Source organism: Camelus dromedarius, chromosome 5, assembly GCF_036321535.1.
Source record: "Camelus dromedarius isolate mCamDro1 chromosome 5, mCamDro1.pat, whole genome shotgun sequence".
NCBI classification, from domain to species: domain Eukaryota; kingdom Metazoa; phylum Chordata; class Mammalia; order Artiodactyla; family Camelidae; genus Camelus; species Camelus dromedarius.
This window is the reverse complement of record NC_087440.1, coordinates 91,281,514-91,302,458: the sequence shown is the minus strand read 5'-3', so window position 1 is coordinate 91,302,458 and position 20,945 is coordinate 91,281,514. Positions and strand designations below refer to the sequence as shown.

The 20,945-nt window shown below is 51.1% G+C and overlaps 1 protein-coding gene across 4 annotated transcripts in view; it reads right to left on the bottom strand.

The window, feature by feature from the left end:
* Positions 1–16,709: 16,709 nt before the first annotated feature.
* PPP2R5C (protein phosphatase 2 regulatory subunit B'gamma) overlaps positions 16,710–20,945 on the bottom strand; it is a 120,863-nt gene continuing 116,627 nt past the window's right edge. For all 4 annotated transcript variants that reach the window (XM_031454323.2, XM_031454325.2, XM_010999426.3 and 1 more), the window contains one exon: positions 16,710–19,223. In XM_031454323.2, coding sequence (XP_031310183.2) covers positions 19,092–19,223 — 132 coding nt within the window. In that variant the 3' untranslated portion in view covers positions 16,710–19,091. The remainder of the gene's footprint in view (positions 19,224–20,945) is intronic.

The window sequence follows — 20,945 nt, the reverse complement described above, 5'->3', positions numbered from 1 at the left end:
AGTTCAAACTCAGATGCTGCCCGTGTCCAGAGCCTTTTAACCACCAGGAGGGCGTGGGCTGCCTTTTTCAGTCCCCAGTGTAGCACCAAGCACAGGGGAACTGCCAGTACCCCCATCAGCGGCATTAAGTACATTTGTGCAACCATCACCACTATCCACGTCCAGAATGTTTTCATCACCCCACACAGAGATTCTCTCTCTAAACTAACTCCCAGGACTCCAGCCTGAGGGGCAGCTCTGGGAAGGAGCACTCTGGGGGGAAGCTCCTCCTTAGGGGCCCACCTTGTCCAAGGACCCAGCGCCCCACTGGGCTGTCACCTGTCAGCCACACCACCAAAATGCAGCCACAAGCGGCAGCCCCCTCCCTAGCATTTACTCAGACTTAAAGCCAAGGAAATGTTAAGCAATTCTGTGTTTCTTTAACCTCCTCTCTCAGCACTGCACCTTCAGAATGAAAAAAAAGTGAGGTGGAAAATCACTTGTCATGCAGTATCCCTGACAGTATCCTGACACAGAAGAAACACACCAGGGAAAAACAGAAAATCTGAGACTCTAGTTAACAATAACGTATCGATATTGTTTCATCAATTGTAGCAAATGGGCCACCGATGTAAGATGTTAATAATAAAGGAAACTGTGTATGCGTGTGTGCCCCGGGAGTATGAATACTTTGTACTCTCATTTTTTTTGTAAATCCAAAACTCTCCAACCCCCAAAAAGTATTAAAAAAGAAAGTGAGGCTGGGGTTGTTGTGACGACATCTATTGGAAAGCCCCTCCTCCTGGAGGAACAGGCATCCTGCTGGGGCGGTGGGTGGCTCTGGTACTCGGGGTGGGGGCGAGGGGAGCATTCTGAGGCGGCGGCCATGCCTAGTCAGCTCAGGGGCAGCCCCTCCCTGGGCGGTGAAAACCGCATCTCTAGGCCCGCGGTACCAGCATCCTAATTATGGTCCCATAAGGCCACGAACCCGTTAAGGTTTTCCAGACACTGGGTCTGATCAGGAAAACGGAACCCCGTTTCAAGGCTAGGAACAGGAGTGACAGGTGGGGGTCCCACGGACTAGGGCCAAGCCCCTTCTGGAGGTGCTGCATACGCCCCCTCAGGGCGCAAGAGCCATCTCATGGAAGGTCTGCGGTTGAGCAGGTTGACGCCTACAACCAAGCGTGGCTCCTTCACTTTCAGGCTGTGCAGCCTCAGCAAAGTCTCGCCCTCTATGACACTGACCCCCTCACCGCTGTTGTAAAGATCTAGTTAAGACAACAAAAGTCAAGCGGTCGGCACCTAGAGGGCGCAGGTCCGCCACATACCCACCATGGACGACTGGTCGCTGAAGTCAGCCAAGGCAGGGGTCTCTGCTCTGCTCAACCCGCGAACCACGGTCACCTTTCTGGGTAGATGCAACCGCGTGCCCGCTCCCCAGGGCCGCTGAGTCCCGCCAGGCACTCGGCCCGCTTCCTACTGGGCAGTGCATTTCCACGCCCCTAGCCTCACATGGGCCTCCGGCAACCTTGTTCTTCTGCCAACACTGTACCCATTTCACAGGCGAGGGAACTGAGGTACAGCTCACGTTTTAGGCGGGCTTTTAATTTAGCAACTATTCGAACCCGACTTGCTGTCGCCCCGTGTGGAGGTCGAGACTCGGCCGACAGGCCGCGAGCTTCGCTGTCCGGAACCCTGGTTTCGAGTCTGGGTCTCTAAGGCCCTTCTCCGCCGCGGACACTAACTCGACTCAAAGACGCCGCCGCCTTGGTCACGTGCGCTGGATCATGTGCGCTCTCGGACCAATCCCCGAGGCCCGGAAGGAGAGGCCTTGGGATTGGTCCATCCCGGTCGGGGGGCGGGACTCTTGCTCCCAGGAGTGGAAGCCTTGTCATCCCCTGCCCGCCCAATCTCTGTCATCCGCGTGAATCTCGCTCGCTCGCGAGACCGGTGCCCGGATGGTGACTGTAAGCCCCACAATGCACCGGGCGCGGGCGGGGTAGGCGCGTGTAGGCGCGGCCTCGCGCGCCGCCTGCGTCATCTTGCTGAGCCGGCCTGGAGTTTGGGGTGCTCCTCGCCTGAAAGTTTTCCTTGTCTCCGTCTGGAGAATGGGACGAGTTTCTCAGTGTGGACCTGAGGGCCTCCCATCGCCGTCCCTTCCTTGCCTCTGAGGCCTTGTCCCCGCGATGTGTTCTGAAGCCCTGGGTTCCTGCCTCACTTCTGTCGCAGGCTGGCTCGTGCTCCAAGCACTCATTTGATTTTGCTGGTTCCACCTAGACTAGGGGTGCTTAAGCCGTGGTCCTTGAGTGGACTTGTGAGAGCTGTGCTCCCCGCCGGACTATGTGCAGAACAGGCTGTGCAGGTGCTTCTGTGGAGGGGGGGCTTTCATCGGACTCAAGTGCTGAGAACTCCTCACAGGACTGACGGGGTGGCACTTGGTCCCGTCTGGGTGCTCTCTGTCAGCACACGGCCTGGTGCAGATGTCCCAAGGCGCTTATTAGATGGAAGAGAAAAGCTAAACTTTATTTCTCCCAATTACCCCCCGCAGGCATCTCGACCTACTTCCACAGGAACGAACGCTTGGTATCACCTGCACACAACTTTTGATTGCACACCTCCCTCCTGGGATCACGCACTTCCCTCTGCCGGACCGTTCATTCGTTCATCTGTTCCTCAAACGTTGATTGAGCCTATATACTAGGGGTGGAGGGGTGGAGCACAGCGCTGGACACTGGAGACAGTGGTGAACAAGATAGGCCTAGGCACTGTTCCTACAGAGCCCAGGATAGAAGCTGGGAGAGACAGTGAGGTTGGAGCTGAGGGAAAAGCTGCGAGCACCTCTGGATTGGTCACCAGGGAGGGCTGAGACTGAAGGATAAAGACTAATAACCAAGTCAGGGTGAGAGGGGGAACAGCAGGTTGGAACAGCGTGGGAAAGATTCCGCCTGTCGCAGGAGGAGAGTAGAGAAGGGAGCAGGGCCAGCGTTTTGACCCTTAAGAGTGTTGCTAGGAAGGTGCGGACCTGTGAGATGAGTGTTTTTGAAAGATGCAAAACCAGCGATGCTCCCACATGAAGAGCTGGCTGGCTGTTTATGCGAAGAGTGCAAGAGCGGGAGGGAGTTGGGCAGACAGGCCGGAAAGCTGAGCCAGGCTGGATGTAGAAATCTGACCATGTGCAGGAGCTATTCTGGGTATCAGTTTGCCCGTCTGTGAAGTGTAGGGGTTGGACTCTGTCTTTAAGGTCCTCCCACCTGTGATTCAAATTTAGCAACACTCCAGGCAGGTGAGGATTTCTAAGTGATTACAGCCAGGAGAAAGATAACAGGAAAGAAGGGAGGCAGGGGAGACTGAGGAGAGAGTGACACAGACACTAAGGGGGCACTGGGAAGAGCACGACCCAGGGGCCTGCCCAGGTCAGAGAGCCATCCTTAGATACAGACCCTCGGCTGTCCTGCTGTGAGACCTTCGGCAGTTCAGTCCAGCTCCCAAGGTCTCAGGTTTTGTCTTTGTGACATGGGGGTAATAGTAGTACTAATAATGCTAGGTGACATTGTCTTTGGGTTTTAGGGGACACCATAGTAGGAAATGGCAACTCTGAAAAAACGTTGATTTACATACATATAAAATAATCTCTGGAAAAGTAAGCAAGTTTGCCTCTGAGGAGTGGAACTGGGTGGTTGGATGGTTTTGGGCAGGGAAGGCACAGGACTGGGAGGAAGCTTTTTTTTTTAAACTTTTTTTTTTTTTTTTGAACAACATGGCAAGTCAGAGAGAGCTGCCAGGCCTCGGTGTTTCTGCACTGGTCACAGCCGGGCACCTACCAGATGTGAAGGCAGAGGAGCATTAGCAAGGGCATGTTCTGGGTGCCTGGACAACTGAATTCAGATGGAGGGTCTCCACCAACACACACTGGATTTATGTTCTTCATCCATAAATTTGGGGACAAGTGCGGGCTCTCTAGAGGGCAAAGCAAAATCTTAGGACCCTGCTGGCCTGCATTTGGATTCTGATTCAATCAGTGACTCTGTCATGAGCTTGGGTAAATCATTTAGTCCCTCAGAATCTCAGTGTTCTCATCTGAAAAATGGGAGTTAACCACACTGACCTAATTGTAGAGAATTCGACGAGATGCTGTGTGCAAAGGGACAGCCAGCGTGCTGTAAGGGGCTCAGGAAGTGTCACTTCCGTTCTTCCTCCTCCGTTAGCTTTGAAGAACCCAGGACTGTCGGCTGGGGAAATGTAACGCAGTTCATGTTTATGTGTCTCATCCCACAAGAGGTTAACTTCATTTAAAGGCTTTTAGAATGTACATGCTGGGAGAGCATGTCAAGAAGCACAGAGCGTTCCGTTTACAGAACAGTCCGGCCAGGGACTGAAAAAACAGCTGAGCCTGCGGAGGCTCCAGGCTGGCACCCCCTGTGCCGGGAGGTGGTGGTGAGGTCGCTGCTGGGGCTCCGCGCGCCCTCTGGTGGCGAGGCGGGAGACTGCGGGCCGGCGTGGCGGCCTGAGAGAGGCCAGCGGGACATGGCTGATTCCAAAGGTCGCACTGCCGCGTGACTCACGATTAAGAAAAAAAAAAAAAAAAAGACTGTACACTTGTAAAATCATTGCACATATTCCAGATATATATAAGCCCTTGGAATATTTATCTAGTTTATGCACACACTGACCTTATATATGGTGTATGGTACACATATTCTATTTTAGGGTGCTGTAGAAGTGTCCGCCAGGAGCTCTCAGTTCCCGGGATGCCCTTTTGTTTATTTAGTGATGTCTCTGTGGCTTTTACCACTTTTCACCGTGGAGAATGACGCTGCAGCTCGCAGGCTCCAGCTCGCAGCCTCATCCTCTCCAGCAAGTGTTACTGTTGCCTAAATTCCTGGGAGCAGATTCGCAGTGTCGATGGAGAGAAAAAAATTTTTAAACATTTTTCTTCTTTTTTAATGCTCTTTTTTGTTTTAGTTCTTTCTTTCTCTCCCTTCCTTCCTTTCTTTTTAAATGGAGAGATTGGGGATTGAACCCAGGACCTCGACCACGCTAAGCATGCGCTCTACCACTGAGCTATACCCTACCCACTGAACTGTTTCTAATATTTAGTATTTGAAACATTACCTCATTGCCCTTGCAAAGAGTCATACAAATTTGCATAGCCATCAACAATCAACGGAAGTGCTGTTTCCTCCCAGCCTCCCCACTGCGATTTGAATTTCTTTCTTAGGTCGGTGGGGTGGAGCTCATCCCACCAGGCTGGCTAACTCTCAGTGGACGAGCCCCCTTCCCTCTCTTGATGTGAAATGGGGTGGGGACACTTACAATCATTACAGCAGGTGCCATCTGATGGGCTTTCTCTGCCTGCTTTAGAGGATCATTTCTTTCATCTTCCCAAACATCTGCAAGGACCAGACCACTATCTCCATTTCACAGATGAGAGCTTGGAGGAGGATAGAGCCAGACTTGCAGCCCAGCCCAGCAGGCTTCAGGAAACCTCCAGAACCCACCTTTGCAGGACAGCTGGAAGCTGCCACAGGTGGATGTGGGCCATCCCAGCTGCAGCTCCGTGGAGCATTTTGGTCATGACCTGTTTGATGTCTCTTCACCACTTAGAGGGATGCAATCCCAGGGAGGCCCTGTTAGAGGAAACAGATTTGTTTTCCTCCTTTATAGTGACAGAAAGTCCAGCTACGTCTTGTGAATTCTGGGTCACCACCTGTAGCATCCTTGGGAGAGTGGGTTTCGTGGAGAATGGGGCCAATCACACCCCACACCCAGGAGGGGGCAGGCAGGTGAAGGGAGGTCCCAGGGCCTCCGCACCCAGGCGCGGCCAGAGAGAATCACAGCATTGGTTTCACTCTAGGTTCACCAGCACAGCTTCATCTGGACATTGCAAATTCACTGAGAAAACTGACAGAGGCAGAGGGCCACCCCCCCACCTACCCACCCCAAATCCACACACCTGTATCCCTGCCTTCTTTCTCCCTCCCTTCCCTCATTCTGTTGAAACAGATAATCTGGCCTTTTTTAAAATTGACATATAGTCAGTTTACAATGTGTTAGTTTCTGGTGTGCAGCATGGTGATTCACTTATACATACATACATTCCTTTCCATATTCTTTTCCATTATAGGCTGTTACAAGGTATTATGTAGTTCCCTGTGCTGCGCAGTAGTAGTGCATATCTATTTTATATACAGTAGTGGGTATCTGCTAATCGCTAACTCCCAGCTTATCCCTTCCCTCCCTCTCTCCCCCCTGGTAACCATAAGTTTGTTTTCTATGTCTGTGAGTCTGTTTCTGTTTTGTGAATAAGTTCATTTGTCTCACTTTTGAGATTCCATGTATAAGTGATGGCACATGGCATTTTTCTTTCTCTGTCTGACTTACTTCACTTAGAGTGACGATCTCCAGGTCCAACCATGTTGCTACAAATGGCATGATTTCATTCTTTTTTATGGCTGAATGGTAGTCCACTGTATATATATGACAACTACTTTGGATAATCTATCCTGTTCCTGTTTAAGACCTCCCGGCTTGTGCTCTGGATTCCAGGCCCCTGTCTCCTCCACAAACACTGGGATGGGCTTAGTCCATCGGTGCCCAAACATACTTGTAAGAACTCCATTGACCAGACACCTGCGGCAGGTCCTGTTTCCTGGTTTCCTAAACATCAAAATGTCTCTGTGGAGACATTCCCTTTCCATGTCCTCACCTTCCCTTCTGCTTCTACCACACCCCGTGGGTCTCTATCTGACGTCACAGCCACGTCCGACAGCCCGGCCCCACGGTGGGTGCTCCTTCCCTGGACGCCTACCTCCTCCCTCTCTCAGCTGAAACACGCGCTGCTTCTGGCTTCTGTGTTTTCCTCCCACCTCATGGGCCAGGTTCCCCCGATGCTGACGCTGTATCACGTCTGCTAATGCACCCTCTCTTCCAGATGTTGGTCTGCATCATTTTTTCCTGACATGCTGCCCCAACACTTCTAAATTCACTGAGATGAAAAAGAATAAAATAATGCCATTTGCAAGAACATGGATGGACCTGGAGATTGTCATACTAAGTGAAGTAAATCAGACAGAGAAAGAAAAAGTATGATACCACTTTTATCTGGAATCTAAAAAAAAAAAAAAAGATACAAATTAAAACAGAAACAGACTCACAGACATAGAAAACAAACTTGTGGTTACCAGGGGGTAAAGTGGGGGTAGAGGGGTAAATTGGGAGTTTGAGATTTGCAGAGATTAACTACTAGATATAAAACAAACAGCAAGTTTATACTGTACAGCACAGGGAACTATATTCCATAGCTTGTGATAGCCTATAATGAAAAAGAGTATGAAGAGGAATATACGTGTGTATATGGAAGACTGAAACATTATGCTGAACACCAGAAACTGACACAACATTGTAAAATGACTATACTTCCATTAAAAAATAGACAAGTTCACTGAGGATGCCTGCACAAAACACATCCCACTTCACCTGTACCAGCAATTAAAAATGGTAACAACTGAGCCGAAGTCAGAGCCCACCCACACGGCACCAGCCTGTTCTCAGGCCTCTCCTTCCTGGTCCAGGAACACCCACTGCAGTTAGCAGTCACGTCCCACCAACCCCCGTGGGTCTGGAGCCATTCCTCAGCCTTTCTGTTCCTCTGGGTCCTTACCAGTCTTGCAGAAGCCGAGCCTCTGTTGCATAAGACGACCCTCCACCCGGGCCCAGTGGATGGTTCCTTGTGACCAGATGCAGCCCTGCATTCTCGGCAGAGAGACCACAGAGCTGATGTGGGTTTTTCTCCAGGTGCCATTCCTGGTGTCCTCCTGGTCCACCGATGGCCACGAAAGCTCAGTCACCAGCCAGGCCACCATGTCCTGCTTCATACTGAACAGCATTTTGTGGAGAGATTCCACTGTTACACCAGCAAACACCCACCCGCATGCCTTCCTGCCCACTGATGCCTCTGTGCGAATCAGAAACCACTATGGTGGTTGCCTCACAGGAGTGATCTATTCCCACCATCCCTTCCACACCTACTAGGTGGCATGCTACTGCAGGAAGAGCTTTCCCTTCACCCTGAGAGAGTTTTCTGTTCATCCATTCGTTTCATTCGTATGGACTCACGAATCCTACTCAGTGGGTTGTAATCTGATATCTCACTATTTACATTGGTGCTCTGATTATCGTGGATTTGAGCAGTGAGAGTCCCTTCAAGTTGGCTCTGGTGTCCTTTTAACATGTCCCCCTCATTTTTTGAGCACTTTCCTGCTTTCTGGTAGACTGCATGGAGGAGAGTGGTATTGTGTTTGGTGGAATTACAAACTTTTATTGTCCTAATTTGGAGACAAAGTTTGGGTTAAGGAGACAACGTGGGAGCCAAGTTGGCCAGGGAAGGGAGTGATGGTGAATTTTATGCAATGTGGCTGGGTCACGGTGCCCCAGTATGTGATCAAAACTGATTCCAGATGTTGCAGTTGGGGTGTTTTCAGATGACATTAACATTTAAATGGCAGACTTTGAGTAAAGCAGATTGCCCTCCATAAGGCTGGTGGGCCGTGTCTAACTAGTGTAAGGTCTAAATAGAATCAAAGACTGACCTCCCCCAAGCAAGAGGGAATTCTGCTGGCAGGTGGCTCTCAGGCTTCACTGTGACCCTGGCTCTTCCTTGGGTCTCTAGGCTGCCAGCTCCCCCTGCAGGTCTGAATTTACCAGATTCCGTATTCACATGAGCCAGTTCCTCCAAATCCATCTCGCTCACTCACATTCTCCCACTGTCTCTGCCTCTCTGTCTCCCTCTGCACAGCCTGCTGGTTCTGTATCTCTGGAGAACCCTGATTAACATGTCATGGTTCTCTTATTAAGGGGAATTTCTTCAAAAATTTGTTTTTCAATAATTCCCTTTTGATTTTCTATCTTAGCTGGGGTCAGTTTGGGGTATATTCTCCTATATAATTATCCATTTAAAATAGGTTTCAAATTGACTTTCCTACAAAGCAGTCTCTTATGACTTTAAAACATTTCATCTGTATAAATGGTTATTCTTTTGTCATTTTTTATTTTGGATATTTGGGGATTCACTCTAAAAGGTTAGATTGGCTGGTGATTCATTTATTTGTTGATTTTTAAGACAAGTTATCTGTCACTTTCACTTTTTTTTCTGGTTTCAAACTTAACTAATTTCTTTTTTAAAATGTTACTAAAATTTTTTTAATTGAAGTATAGTCAGTTTACAATGTTGTGTTAATTTCTGGTGCACAGCATAGTGATTCAGTGATACACAAATATGTTCCTTTTCATGTTCATTTTCATTATAGGCTATTACAAGTGTATCGAATGTAGTTCCCTGTGCTATATACAGTAGGACCTTGCTGTTTATCTATTTTAGTAGTTTGTGTCTGCAAATCCCAAACTCCCAATTTATCCCTCCCCCCCCTTAACTCACTAATTTCTACTTTTTAAAGATTTCTTAATTCCTACTTTTGGCTTTTAAAAACTTCTATTCAAAATTAATTTCTGTGCAGCATGGGGAATATAATCAGTAATACTGTAATCACTGCATGCTGACAGACCCTGGTGATCCTTCTGTAATGTATAAAAGTACTGAATCACTGTCTCATACACCTGAAACTAATATAATATTGTAAGTCAGTTACACTTCAATAAAAAATTAAATTTTCAAGTAAATTATGACTTTCAGAACGATGAGAATTTTCTTGTTGTGGTGACACTCTGCTTTCTTTTTAGACTAACCCGTGCTCTACCATCAGGTCACTGGACCCAATTTTATGTTTTTATAATGTAAAATTGTTTTTGCTTGTTTACTTAAGGCAAGTTTATTGGGTTAAATAAATTTTCACTTTTAAAGTTTACTGTTCTGTGAGTTTTGACAGACATACACAGTTGGGTAGTCACTATCACAAGTCAGTGAGTTTCCCCGTCACCCCAAAGAAGCTGGCTTGTGCCTTCCGTGGTCTCACCAAATTCTTCGGTGAGCTGGCCTGGCAAAAGTCTCATTTTGTGGCCACTTTCCACGGCCCCTCCAGTGACAGCTTAGCTCCAGCAAAACTTCAGCCTCCCCCATCCCTGGGTCTTTGTACACATTGCTTTGCTTAGGACATTCTCCACACTCACTAGGGGGAAGCCCAGTGCGAAGCTCCCCCTGCGGCACCCACCCTCTCCCGGGCGTGGTCCTTACCTGGCGGACCGTCTCAGTTCTGTGGAAGCAGGGTGTCTGTAGAGTATCACCTCCGTCACTGTTGGGCACATCCCGTAAACACTGAGATGGGATAAGCGGGTTTCCTGTCCCCACGGCTCTGCCCCGCTTGTATCGCAGCCCTCTGTGCCTCCATTCTCTTGACAAAGTGAGCCAAGTGTCCTGTCTGCACCAGGGACACGCATGAGAAAGCAGGTGAGGTCCCTGTCTGATGGTGGAGGGTCTTAACTGAGGTTGTATTAGGGCTCCGAAGGAAACCGGGGGTCAGGCTGAGAGAGTCACGGGGTGCCCCCCTGGACGGTGATCAGAGAAGATCCCTTGCAGGAGAAAACGCTGCAGTTTAGACCCACAGGATAAAAAGAAGTTGGCCAGGTCCTTTGGGGGTGGGGGATGGGGTGGGCAAGGACAGCCTGTGCAAAGGCCCTGAGGTGGGAAAGAGGCTGTCAGGGGAGAGAGGGACGCCAGCGATGGAACACATTGACCACGAGGAGCACAGAGTTCAGCAGGAGCCAGATGAGAGACTCCTGTGTCCATGGCGAGGAGCTCAGGCTTTATCTAAGTGCCACGTGAAGCCACTCAAGGGTTTTCAGCAAGAGGGTGACGTGATCACTGATTCAAGATGCTCTGGAGAGAAGGCCATCACTGTCCAGGGGATGATGGAAGCTGAGGGCTGGCTGGGGAGCGAGGCTGGGGCAAGGCGGACGGACAGAGATGCCTCTGGGAGGAGTGTTCTCTAGGATTCACGGATCTTAGCGGAGGGAAGAATCCACGCTGGGGGGCCCAGGTTAGACCGGTGGCGGCAGCAGTGCCTATGCCAAAATGAAGACGCTTGCAGGACCGTGGCTGGGAGGTGGCAGGCAGGTGTGGCCCCTCTGCTTGGGGGTGTCAGGACCGTCCCAGGCACCCAGAGGCCCTGGCGCCCACACGCCCACAGACACCTGTCCTCAGAATTCTGCCCGCTGTTCACTTGGGTCAAGTCTTCACTGGGGGCCTGGGTTTGATCTGGATTATTTTTTTTAATACCGACGTTTTGCAAAGTCAACTGGTGAAAAATATGTCTTTTTTTTTTTTAAAATAGAAAATGTATGGTTATAAGTGAGCATCTCTGGTACATCCTGTACAACGGACTGAAGATGATTCCAGAAAGCTCTTCCCAAACGTTCTGAGAAACTTAGGCGTTAATATGGGGAATTGTTTCCTGTTCAGGGAATACCTACATTTTTACGTGTTAAAGTAAAAACATTTCCACATGAAGCTTGTTGCCTATCTCAAGTAACTATTTCATGTGGGCATTTTCCCAGAGATATTAAAAAATTTGACAACCTAGAAAGAATTCAAGTAGCCGGTACCACAAAGGAGGACCCCCCCCCCCCCCCCAACTGAGACCTCATTACATCCGCACAGTGGAGGGTGCGGGCGCCAGCGTCCGCTAGTTCTGTCCGCTCCCTTCTCTGGGTCTATTCCATTTTCCTTAAACAAGGATTTCGAATTAGACCAGGGGTTCCTACAACTGCAGATTCCACAGGTCGGGAGGCAGATGGCCGTATTACCACTTTTTTCCGGGGCGGGGCGGGTACACATTTTTGTCTCCCTGCCGTTTGTGTTGCCGTTTCACGAAGGTTTAATGCCAAGAGTGGAGGAAGAGCCTGTCAGGTAAGGGACAGTGTTTTCCTGGACAGGAACCGGCCCTGTTGCCCTTTAATCTTGACGGGGTCGTGCACACTTTGTCACACCCAGCACCGGCGTGCAGGCTGGCAGCGGGGACCGTGTGTAGCCGTCAGACACCCGACAACGTCAGCTCAGGTGGGGCAGACTGGGGGCCTCGCCGCCGCACCAGGTCAGCCCGAGCAAGGGGCCAGGAACCGGGAGGCGCGGCTTCCGCTCCGGACCTCGGCGGGCCTCCCTGGACCCGGGTCTCCTCACCCAGAAGCGGCTCGCGAGGGGGTGAAGTCGCGTCCGTCTCCGGGCAGAAGGCCCCGGGAGGCAAGGAGGCCTGCGCTCCCGCCGCGGACGGGCCCCGGGGCGGCGGCGCGCCCGCGCGCTCAGCGGCCTCCGGACGAGCGAGCGAGGCTCCCGCCCCGGAGGCGCTGCCCGGCCCCTGCTTTGCGAGGCCGGCAGCCAAGACGGCCGGTTACCTTCGCTCCCCCGCAGCACACCCTTCACGCGCCGGCCCCTTCCAGATGCCTCGGGAGCGAGGGACACGGTGCCCGCGCGCTCCGACCCTGAGTCGCGCCCCTCTCAGCCACGGCCAGCTCCGGAGCCGCCTGCTCCTGGGGGACGGAGGCCGGTCCCGGTTCCACAGGTTCTGCGCTGCCCCGTCTCGCGTCTGGAGGCCCCTGTTTCTAAGCAGGGTAAATGGAAAGCAGGCCTCCCGGAAAGCAGGCCTCCTCCCATTCAGCCGGGAGCCCCCTCCTCTCACTGGAGGCGTGTGGTGCGGTGCGAGCAGCTCGCAGTCAGAGGCCGCTTGCCCACCGCGGCCGGCCGGGCGACGAAGCCCTCTGCTCCCAGCTCGGGCCGGGCGAGGCGCTGTGTCCCCGAGGCCTCGCGCCACCGCACAGACGTCTGCCCCTCGCTTCCAGCTCCCGGAGGGTCGCCTCGAGGCCCCGGAATGTCCTGCCTGATCAGGGTGCCTGTGTTTAACTGGGGGCCTGGGGCCTCGCTGGATAGTCTGGGCCCCCAGTGGGAGTTGGGTGGGGGGCTTGGGCCGCACAGTGTCAGCTCCACCTTTGGAGGGGCTGGGCGCCAGGTCAGCCGCGTAAAGGTCATGGACACCCCGTGGCGGGGAGGAGGGGCAGTGGGAGCTTCGCCCATGTGAGCATCTCTTCCTGCTGCTGGTTTCCACCTGGCTCCTTTTGCGGACGTCACTTGTCACCACGAGTACAATAGCTCTGCTTCCTGCGGTGAGTCCTTCCAGGGAACCGCCGGACCCAAGGGAGGCCCAGGGGACACAACCCTCCCACCATCAGTCTCCAAAGCGCCAGGCTGAGCACAGCGGCCGAGGAAGCCGGTGTCTCTCCTCCACCAGCCGTACTGATGGCCTGCCCGCCCGGCGCTGGGCTTTGCTGGAATTCATCCTCCGCTGTGGGCTTTGTATCCAAACTCAGGAAGAAACCGCCCTGGAGGCAGCCCCCTAGGCTCCCCAGCAAAACTTTCCCTGTGGAATCACCTGGACTCTGACACCGGAAAAAAGAACGCCTGGAACAACTCGTTCATGAGCAACATGAAGCACATGTGCTATCAGCTTGGGCTCCGGACCAGCCGGTGAGCGTGGCCGCGCTGGGCAGCCAGGCCTCGTGGCCCCGAAGCCCGAGACGCTCACCGCGGGCGACCTCTGACGAGGAGCCTGTCCTCAGGAAGGCCTGGACGCAGGCTCCCTGGGGCTCTGTCCCCGCCTCGTGCAGGACGCCCAGCCCGAGACCAGACTGCGCACTCTCGGGCCCGCGGGGGCCCCTTCGCTTATAGCTAGTTTGAGGCAGATTTCTACAAGGTGCATCCGGAGACAGAAATGAAGGCACTGATAAGGGCACCACCCCGGAGAGGTCAGCCATGGACCCACTTCTCAGTGTTACATTTCAGGGCTGGGGCTGCCCCACCTTGCCCCGGCCTGGTGCCCGGTCGTGTCCACATTCTGACTGTGTGGAGCCAGTGCGAGCGTGTCAGGGTGAGGTGTGTGTGGGGACACTTCTGGGACTCAGACCTGTTTGATAAAAGCTGTTTCCCTACGTGATAAAAGCAGACCACACACATCACTCCAGGGGGGTCCCTTGAAGCTTAACTGGTTTCCTGGCCTCAGGAATCTCACTCCGTCCCAGTCGTGCTGAGTGTTCAACAAAAGTGTCTGTTATTGCGCCATTTGCAGCAACATGGATGTTCGTGGAGAACGTCATTCTAAGTGAAGGAAGCCAGAAAGAGAAAGAAAAATACCATATGAGATCGCTTATATGCAGAATCTAAAAAAAAAAACATAAATGCAAAACAGAAACAGACTCATAGACACAGAATACAAACTTGTGGTTGCCAGGGGGACAGGCGGTGGGAAGGGACTGGGATTTCAAAATGTAGAATAGATAAACAAGATTGTACTGTGTAGCATAGAGAAATATATACAGGATCTTGTGGTGGCTCACAGAGAAAGAGAATGTGACAATGAATGTATGCATGCTCATGTATAACTGAAAAATTGTGCTCTACCCTGGAATTTGACACATTGTAAAAAGACTATAACTCAATAAAAAATAAAGTGAAAAAAAGTGTCTGTTATTGGCTGCTTTTATTACAGGGATTAAGTTTTTTTGTAACTATGGGAGGAGCTGAATGTTAACTAAACTTCTTGTAGGAACCACTTCACTATTCACAAGTGGCAGATCACCGCAGGACACAGACTTGTACAGAGCTGTGAGTCCACTGTACCCACTAACTGGAAAAAAAAAAGATGGGTCAAAAAATCCTTGTGAGGGACGGGAAGTAACGCTTCAGGCTACAAAAATCAACAAGTCGTAAGGCCCAGTTCAGCTCCCGTTTATAGTTACTTCTCTGAAAGCACCAGAGGGGTAAACCAAACCAGGCTGGGGGAGTGATCAGGTGGACCTGGGATGGAAAAAACGGTGAGGGGGGAGTTTTGGGTCCTTCCCGCCGAGTTCTGGGGATTTACCTACCGTCTGAGTAAACAGCAGGAAGACGTGAGACACACAGGCCAGACGGAGCGGGGAGGACCCCTGTCCCTCCACCTGTAGGAGCTCACCTCAGTGGCAGTTGGAAGCCACTCCCCCTCCAGTGAAATCTCATGTGAAACCACACATGGGGTTCTTCCAGCTTGGAGTCGTGTTCGGGCCCCATGCCTGACCTTGAAGGCCCTGGTGGTTCTCCAGTGACCCGGGGCCCCTGCTAGCGCTCCTGGCCGCCCCCAGCACGTCCCGGGGTTTCTGCGGCGCAGTGCGGTGGGGCTTGGCTTGGACCCCAGGCTCACCACTTGGACTGACATCTGGCTCCACTCAGCCCTGGTTTTGTCCCTGCTGTGTCCCGGGCGAGCGACTTAGCCTTGCCTGTTCCCTCCTCTGTCGGAGAGGAAGACAGAGGCAAAGACCGCGGTGGGTCGTGAGAATGAAGGAGGCTGACGCAGGCCAGCGAGGCCCCCACGACAGCCCCGGCTTGAAGATGGGGCAAGAAGTCAGTCGCTGTCATGTCACTGCTGCTCGCGGCTGACAGATCCCGGGAGGGAGTCGCCGGCCCGCTCCTCTCTGCTTTGCGGCCTCTCGCCACCCTGGAACGAGAGAGGCATGAAGCTGGCCTTGCTCTGTCCCCTAAGTTCTCGCCAGAACTCTCACGCCGTCAGAAGTTGCTGGACACTGCAGCTTCTCCCCGGTTTCAGGACAGGAGACAAGGGAGGCCCGGCTAAGGACACAGCAGACTCTGGGCTGCACCAGAGCTGAAGTGTCTCCTGATGCCCCCAGGGAATGGGGTGTGTGTGGTTCCTCAAACCCCGTCACCAGACACGCGCCACTGCACCCCAGCTCCAAGGACAACTTCTGCACCTCTGCCACGGTGGGGGGGGCTAGTCACAGGGACGTCTGACAAGCAAGGAAAGCGAGGGGCACCATCACAGCCCACCTGCTGGAAAGCCAACCAAACGCACCTGGGTGGGGAGGGTGTCCTCGCGATGACGGAGGGGCTTTATTCTGGGCCCGCTCTCAGTGACCCTGCGCTAACAGTGTAGGTGAGGATCGCACGCTGCCCAGTAAGGGGGTGGATCAACCAGGATTCCAAACTCCTATTCTCAGAGCCCATGTTCGTACGACTTTAATGTCTCTCCAAGAGCAATTTTAGGCACCACAGTTAGGGCTCAAATAATTCCACTTCTATGTACTGTATTCTGCTTCACACTTGCCTACTTGCAAAACGAGAGGCGGCTGAGGGGAGCGGTAGAGCGCGTGCTTGGCATTCACGGGGTCCTGGGTTCACCCCAGTACCTCCATTAAATAAACAAACAAACAAACAAACAAAAAAAACCTAATTCCCCCTCCAAAAAAAAGTAAATAAAAAAAGAGAGGTGGTCGATAACAAGTCACCTCTCCTGTCCCCATCAGAGGAGTGGACAGGGAGCTTGTGGGAGGCTCCGGAGAGACCTCGCCGGAGTGGGCAGCCCAGTGGGCGCCCGGCCTGGGTCAAGTAAGGGACGCGTGCCCCCGGCCAGTGCCCCTGGCGTGGCTGCCCTGCCCCTGACTGTCACCTGCTAACGGTCAGGACCAGCTTGCCCGACATCATGGCTACATTTAGTGTCATGATGCGCAATAAAATTCACAGGTTCTTTATTTAGTCTGTATAATACACCATCTTTAGAGATTTTTTTTTAAATTAGATAAAAGAGCATATTAAATGGCAAGTGTATGAAGTTTCTCTTCATAAACAATGTGTCAAAACAAAAAGTTCTGAATTACAAAATGTTAAAAAATACGTCGGTACTTAACATTTCACTAAAGCATCAGGTTACAGATATTTTCTAAAGAAAAATAATTATGCCACTTACCTATTTTTGCTGTTTCTATGAACTTTTTTTTATTCTGTACATAGGACATTTTGTACAAAATATGAAGTCTACATTTTTATTATTCATTACCATAAAACAAAGATACAATGTATGTACAATATTAAAAGGAAACCATACTGAAGCCGCACTAAAAAGACACTCGGAATAGTGACGTTTCTGATGTACAGATACATTTCGGAAAGAGTGAAGATGCCAAATGCAGAACTTTATGAAGAAAAACAGTCACCAGTTTATTTTCCATGTAGTACTTCTGAAATCAGTTTGGTGCAGAATAAACAGTGTATCTATATAATAATACGCAAGTTGGACAGTTAGCGCAGGGACTCCGAGTACTGACTGGGAGCCTGTAAAAGGCCAAAATAGTAAACAGTGTCTCTTGTCAAAGAAAATTAGTTTCTCTCAAAACTTTCCCCCTCCTTTTTTGGTGAATGTTTGTCTTCAACAAAGAGCATAAGTAAGACCTAGACAAAAAGATGTTCTTATACGTTGAGCTTTACACATCACCCAAAGAGCGACAATTTGCTTTTTCCCCGGGGCCAAAGGAGAGGCTTCCCAGAAACCTCGCTCCCAAATACGCTGAGCATCCAAGTCAAGGATCTTTGAGAATCTATCAGCTAAAGACGGAAGTTCAAACAATGGTATATCAAAATACGTAAGACACTGCTTTATACAATAAAAAGCACCCTTTTTCCCTCAAAAGGAGAAGGCATCTAAACTTCTTTTAAATGATAAATTTCATAATGGTAAAGTGGACAGGTGCTTGTCAAGTTTCTCAGGAAGTGCTTCTCACCTGGCGGGCTTCTCTGCTTTCTGCCGGGGCAGCCTTTTCGTCAACTGCTTGCTCTTAACACAAGAAATCCACCCCCTCCCGCCCAAAATGGTTTTCCTCCAAGACACAAAGAAATAAACATTGTCAGCGGATTTCAGTGAAACCACCGGGCGGCAGGCACCATGGCTGCGCCGGGAACCACGTCTGCTTTTCACAACGTTTCAGTGGCTTCCCGAGACCTCGACTGAAAAACAGATCCTAAAAGAAGCCACGTTTTATCTTTGATGCATCAAGACATTTAACGTGAAGTTATAGCATCTTATGCCGGAGACAGAGGGAACTAGACCCACATGGTTAGAGGAGTGGTGCACATCTCAGCTCGCTTCCAAGCAGGAGAAAGAAGTCAAAACATTGGCCACCCTGAGAGAAATACAGAACACACCGAGCGCTGAGTTTAGAGATTCTTCTCCTAGTGCTGTCCCGTCAAAAACGAAAAACTCCATACATGTAGGGAAGTCTGAAATACACAGCAGCATCTGAAAACTGGTGAGAACTCAGACACTGTGTTTCCTGTCTGAGGTGTCTGTAACGTGTGCTCTTTTCAACAGAAAGAGACTCGTTTGAAGCCACCCCCGCGGCTGCCGCCTCTGAGCTTGGGGAGCCCGGCTGCGGCGAGGGGTCGGGGCAGTGCCGTCTCTCCGTCTTTCCGCCCACTGGGACCAGGAATGGCCTCGCTCAAAATGATCTCCTCCTAACTTTTACAAAGTGTGGGATTCTCAGAGAAGATAATTTTTACTAATCCAAGAGCCTGGTTCAAGGGCAATGACATGTGAGCGGAGAGAAAAAAAAATTCTGCAAGCAAAACCAGGAAAACATCACTGAAAGACTCCAATTCCAGGCAAGAGAAAGCTCTTTTTAAAGCAGATTTCTCCTGTGAGCTTGCTCCTGGGGTCCGGGCGCGGGACCCCAGACGTGGGGATATGGCTTTAGCTCTACCAGGAGGAGGACGTGGTGCAGAGCGACCCGAGCCAGGGAGCAGCGGCGGAGGTGGCCGCGCCACCGTCCCCGTGAGCTGTGTCAGAAACATGGCAGCAAAGAACCACTTCAATGAGATTAAAAAAGAAAAAAACCAAAAAAACCAAAAAAAGCCCCAAACCCAAACAAAACTCCCCCCCCCCCCAAAACCCAGAAAGAAACGGCTGGCGTGACAACCACTGGGATGCAGTCTCAAAGGCTGTAAAGTCTTTAAAAACACGTAATACTTTTTAAAAGTGTTCCTTTGATTCGAAGAACAGGGGTATTACAGCACAGGGCCGCCTGTCTGGGATGATGACCAATTCCGTTTGGGAAGATGCTGAGCTGGGCACTTTCCTTAGCTCTGCCTTGGGGACACATCTTATCTGGGGCCGTGCAGGGTCGCGGGGCCCTGGGTCAGCCCCGGGAGGTCACCATTGTTTGAACTCCTAGTCTCGAGCTGAGGCGGAGGGACGTTATTGCGCACAGAACAGGGTCGGGGAAAGCCTGGACTTTGAGTGTGACTGATCGGTATGGCACGAAGAGCCTGGGGTTCTACGGAACCGGAGCCGCGGCGGGGGCTAGCGCCCGTCCTGGGGCACCAGGTCCTCGGCTCGGCTGTGGGCCTCCAGGGCGCTCTTGGTGTGTAGGTCCTCGGGCAGCTCGGACTTGCGGCGCACCAGGGGCCGGTCCTTCTTCAGGTCCTTGTGTGCCTGGAATGAAAACGCAGCGGTGTTGGCTACTGACCTCGGGACACGCACTCGCTCTGCCTGAGCCCCGCGGTGCACACGGCCCCGGTACCTCTTACCATCCCGTCAAGCAGGCAAGTTTGTCTTGTCCGTGAGAAGCCACCTGCTGACTCGTGGGAAGGGTGGTGTGCACAATACTGGCATTTTGCTCTCCTAAAGTGTGTAGCTTTGTACAGGGCACTGGCTGCCTCTACTTGGCACATTCACCAGTTCTGATAAATCCCATAAACAGTAAAACCTTCCTATTTCATAAAATGTTACCGAAGCCACTGTATGGCTATGTCCATTAGGGAGGCATTTCAGGAAGTTGAAATTTTCCTTGGAGGTAAATAAAAAAGAATAAATGACAAACATATTTAAACTGCGTTCAAAGCCAATAACAGTCCTAAAACTTCTATCAAATTTGAAAAAAGATACTAAAAATGAAAAGTATTAAATGGGTCGTGCAGGAAAATAAACCCTCTGGAACTCAGAAAAACTATATTTGATTATTTACATAAAATTTCCTAATATTAAGGGTAAGAAATAAAAGACTCCCCTCTCAAGCCCATTTTCTTCTTAAAGTTTGGACATTTTGGTTTTACTTAAAAAAAATTAAATGAATCCCCTGTTGTATGAAGATTTAGTGAACTGTGTCTGCAAAGAAAGGAGGGGCCTGATAAGGGGCATTTATACCCCGGAAGTGCCCATTTCCATGAATAACTGTGAAACAAGCTGCTCAGTTTTGAAGTAGGACCACCACATTAACACCAGTATCCCTGAAACAAAACAACAGGCCCTCTGAGCCACCAACACACAGCGTGCGACCAGAAGATGCCAGGTCGTGAGGACCTGCAACCAGACCACGTCCTCCTTTCTGCTTGGTGTCTCCAGCAGAAGAGAGACAACGTTCAAAGAGAGGAAGGCTTCCCTGGTGGTCCTCCAACGTCTACTGGAAAGAACTCGCACTAAGTCAATTGCTCGGCAATAAGAACACGTCCCCACCGACTGCCCCGCGCGTCCGACGTCCTCGGTGTGATGTGCACAGCGCACCTCTCTTTGCTTTAATGAAAAGTCCAAGGACCTGCAGAAGCCCTACGCAACAAAGCCCACACTTCCGCAGAGTTAATATTTCTCAGGGTCCTTTGCAGATTTATCTAAGAAAACCGCAACAATGTCAAGGTTTGGAAAGAATTTTGGGTGTCATCATTTGAGGATTATTACCAGAAATGTTACTTGAACATTAACGGTCACTCCTGGTAAAGGCAGGAATTCTCTGATTTTTCCCCCCTGGGAACCAGCATAACATGGCTTCAGGACAACCGCCCCGACGGGAGACTGCGGAGGACGACCCTGAGGGGCAGGCTGTCAGGGTCACAGTCCCTGCAAGAGCCCTCTCATCTCCGAGCCACGAGAAACTCAGAGGGAAAATCTGCCCTGAGTTTTACGTCTGCCCCATTCTGAGCTTTAGAACAAGCAAAGCAAAGCAGAAAAAAACCCAAGGCTTTCATGTGCCCGAGGCATTTCAGCACTGCCACAACAGGTGCTCCAAAGAGAGACATTCTGATAGAAAAAGGCAAAAGCAGCAACCTAGGAGCTGGAACCAACAGACACAGATTGAGAAAGCAGACGTGACCCCGGAAGCTTCCGAAGGGCAGAATGTGATGAACCCGCCTGAGCATCTGTGTAGCCGTTTCAAAGCGGTGT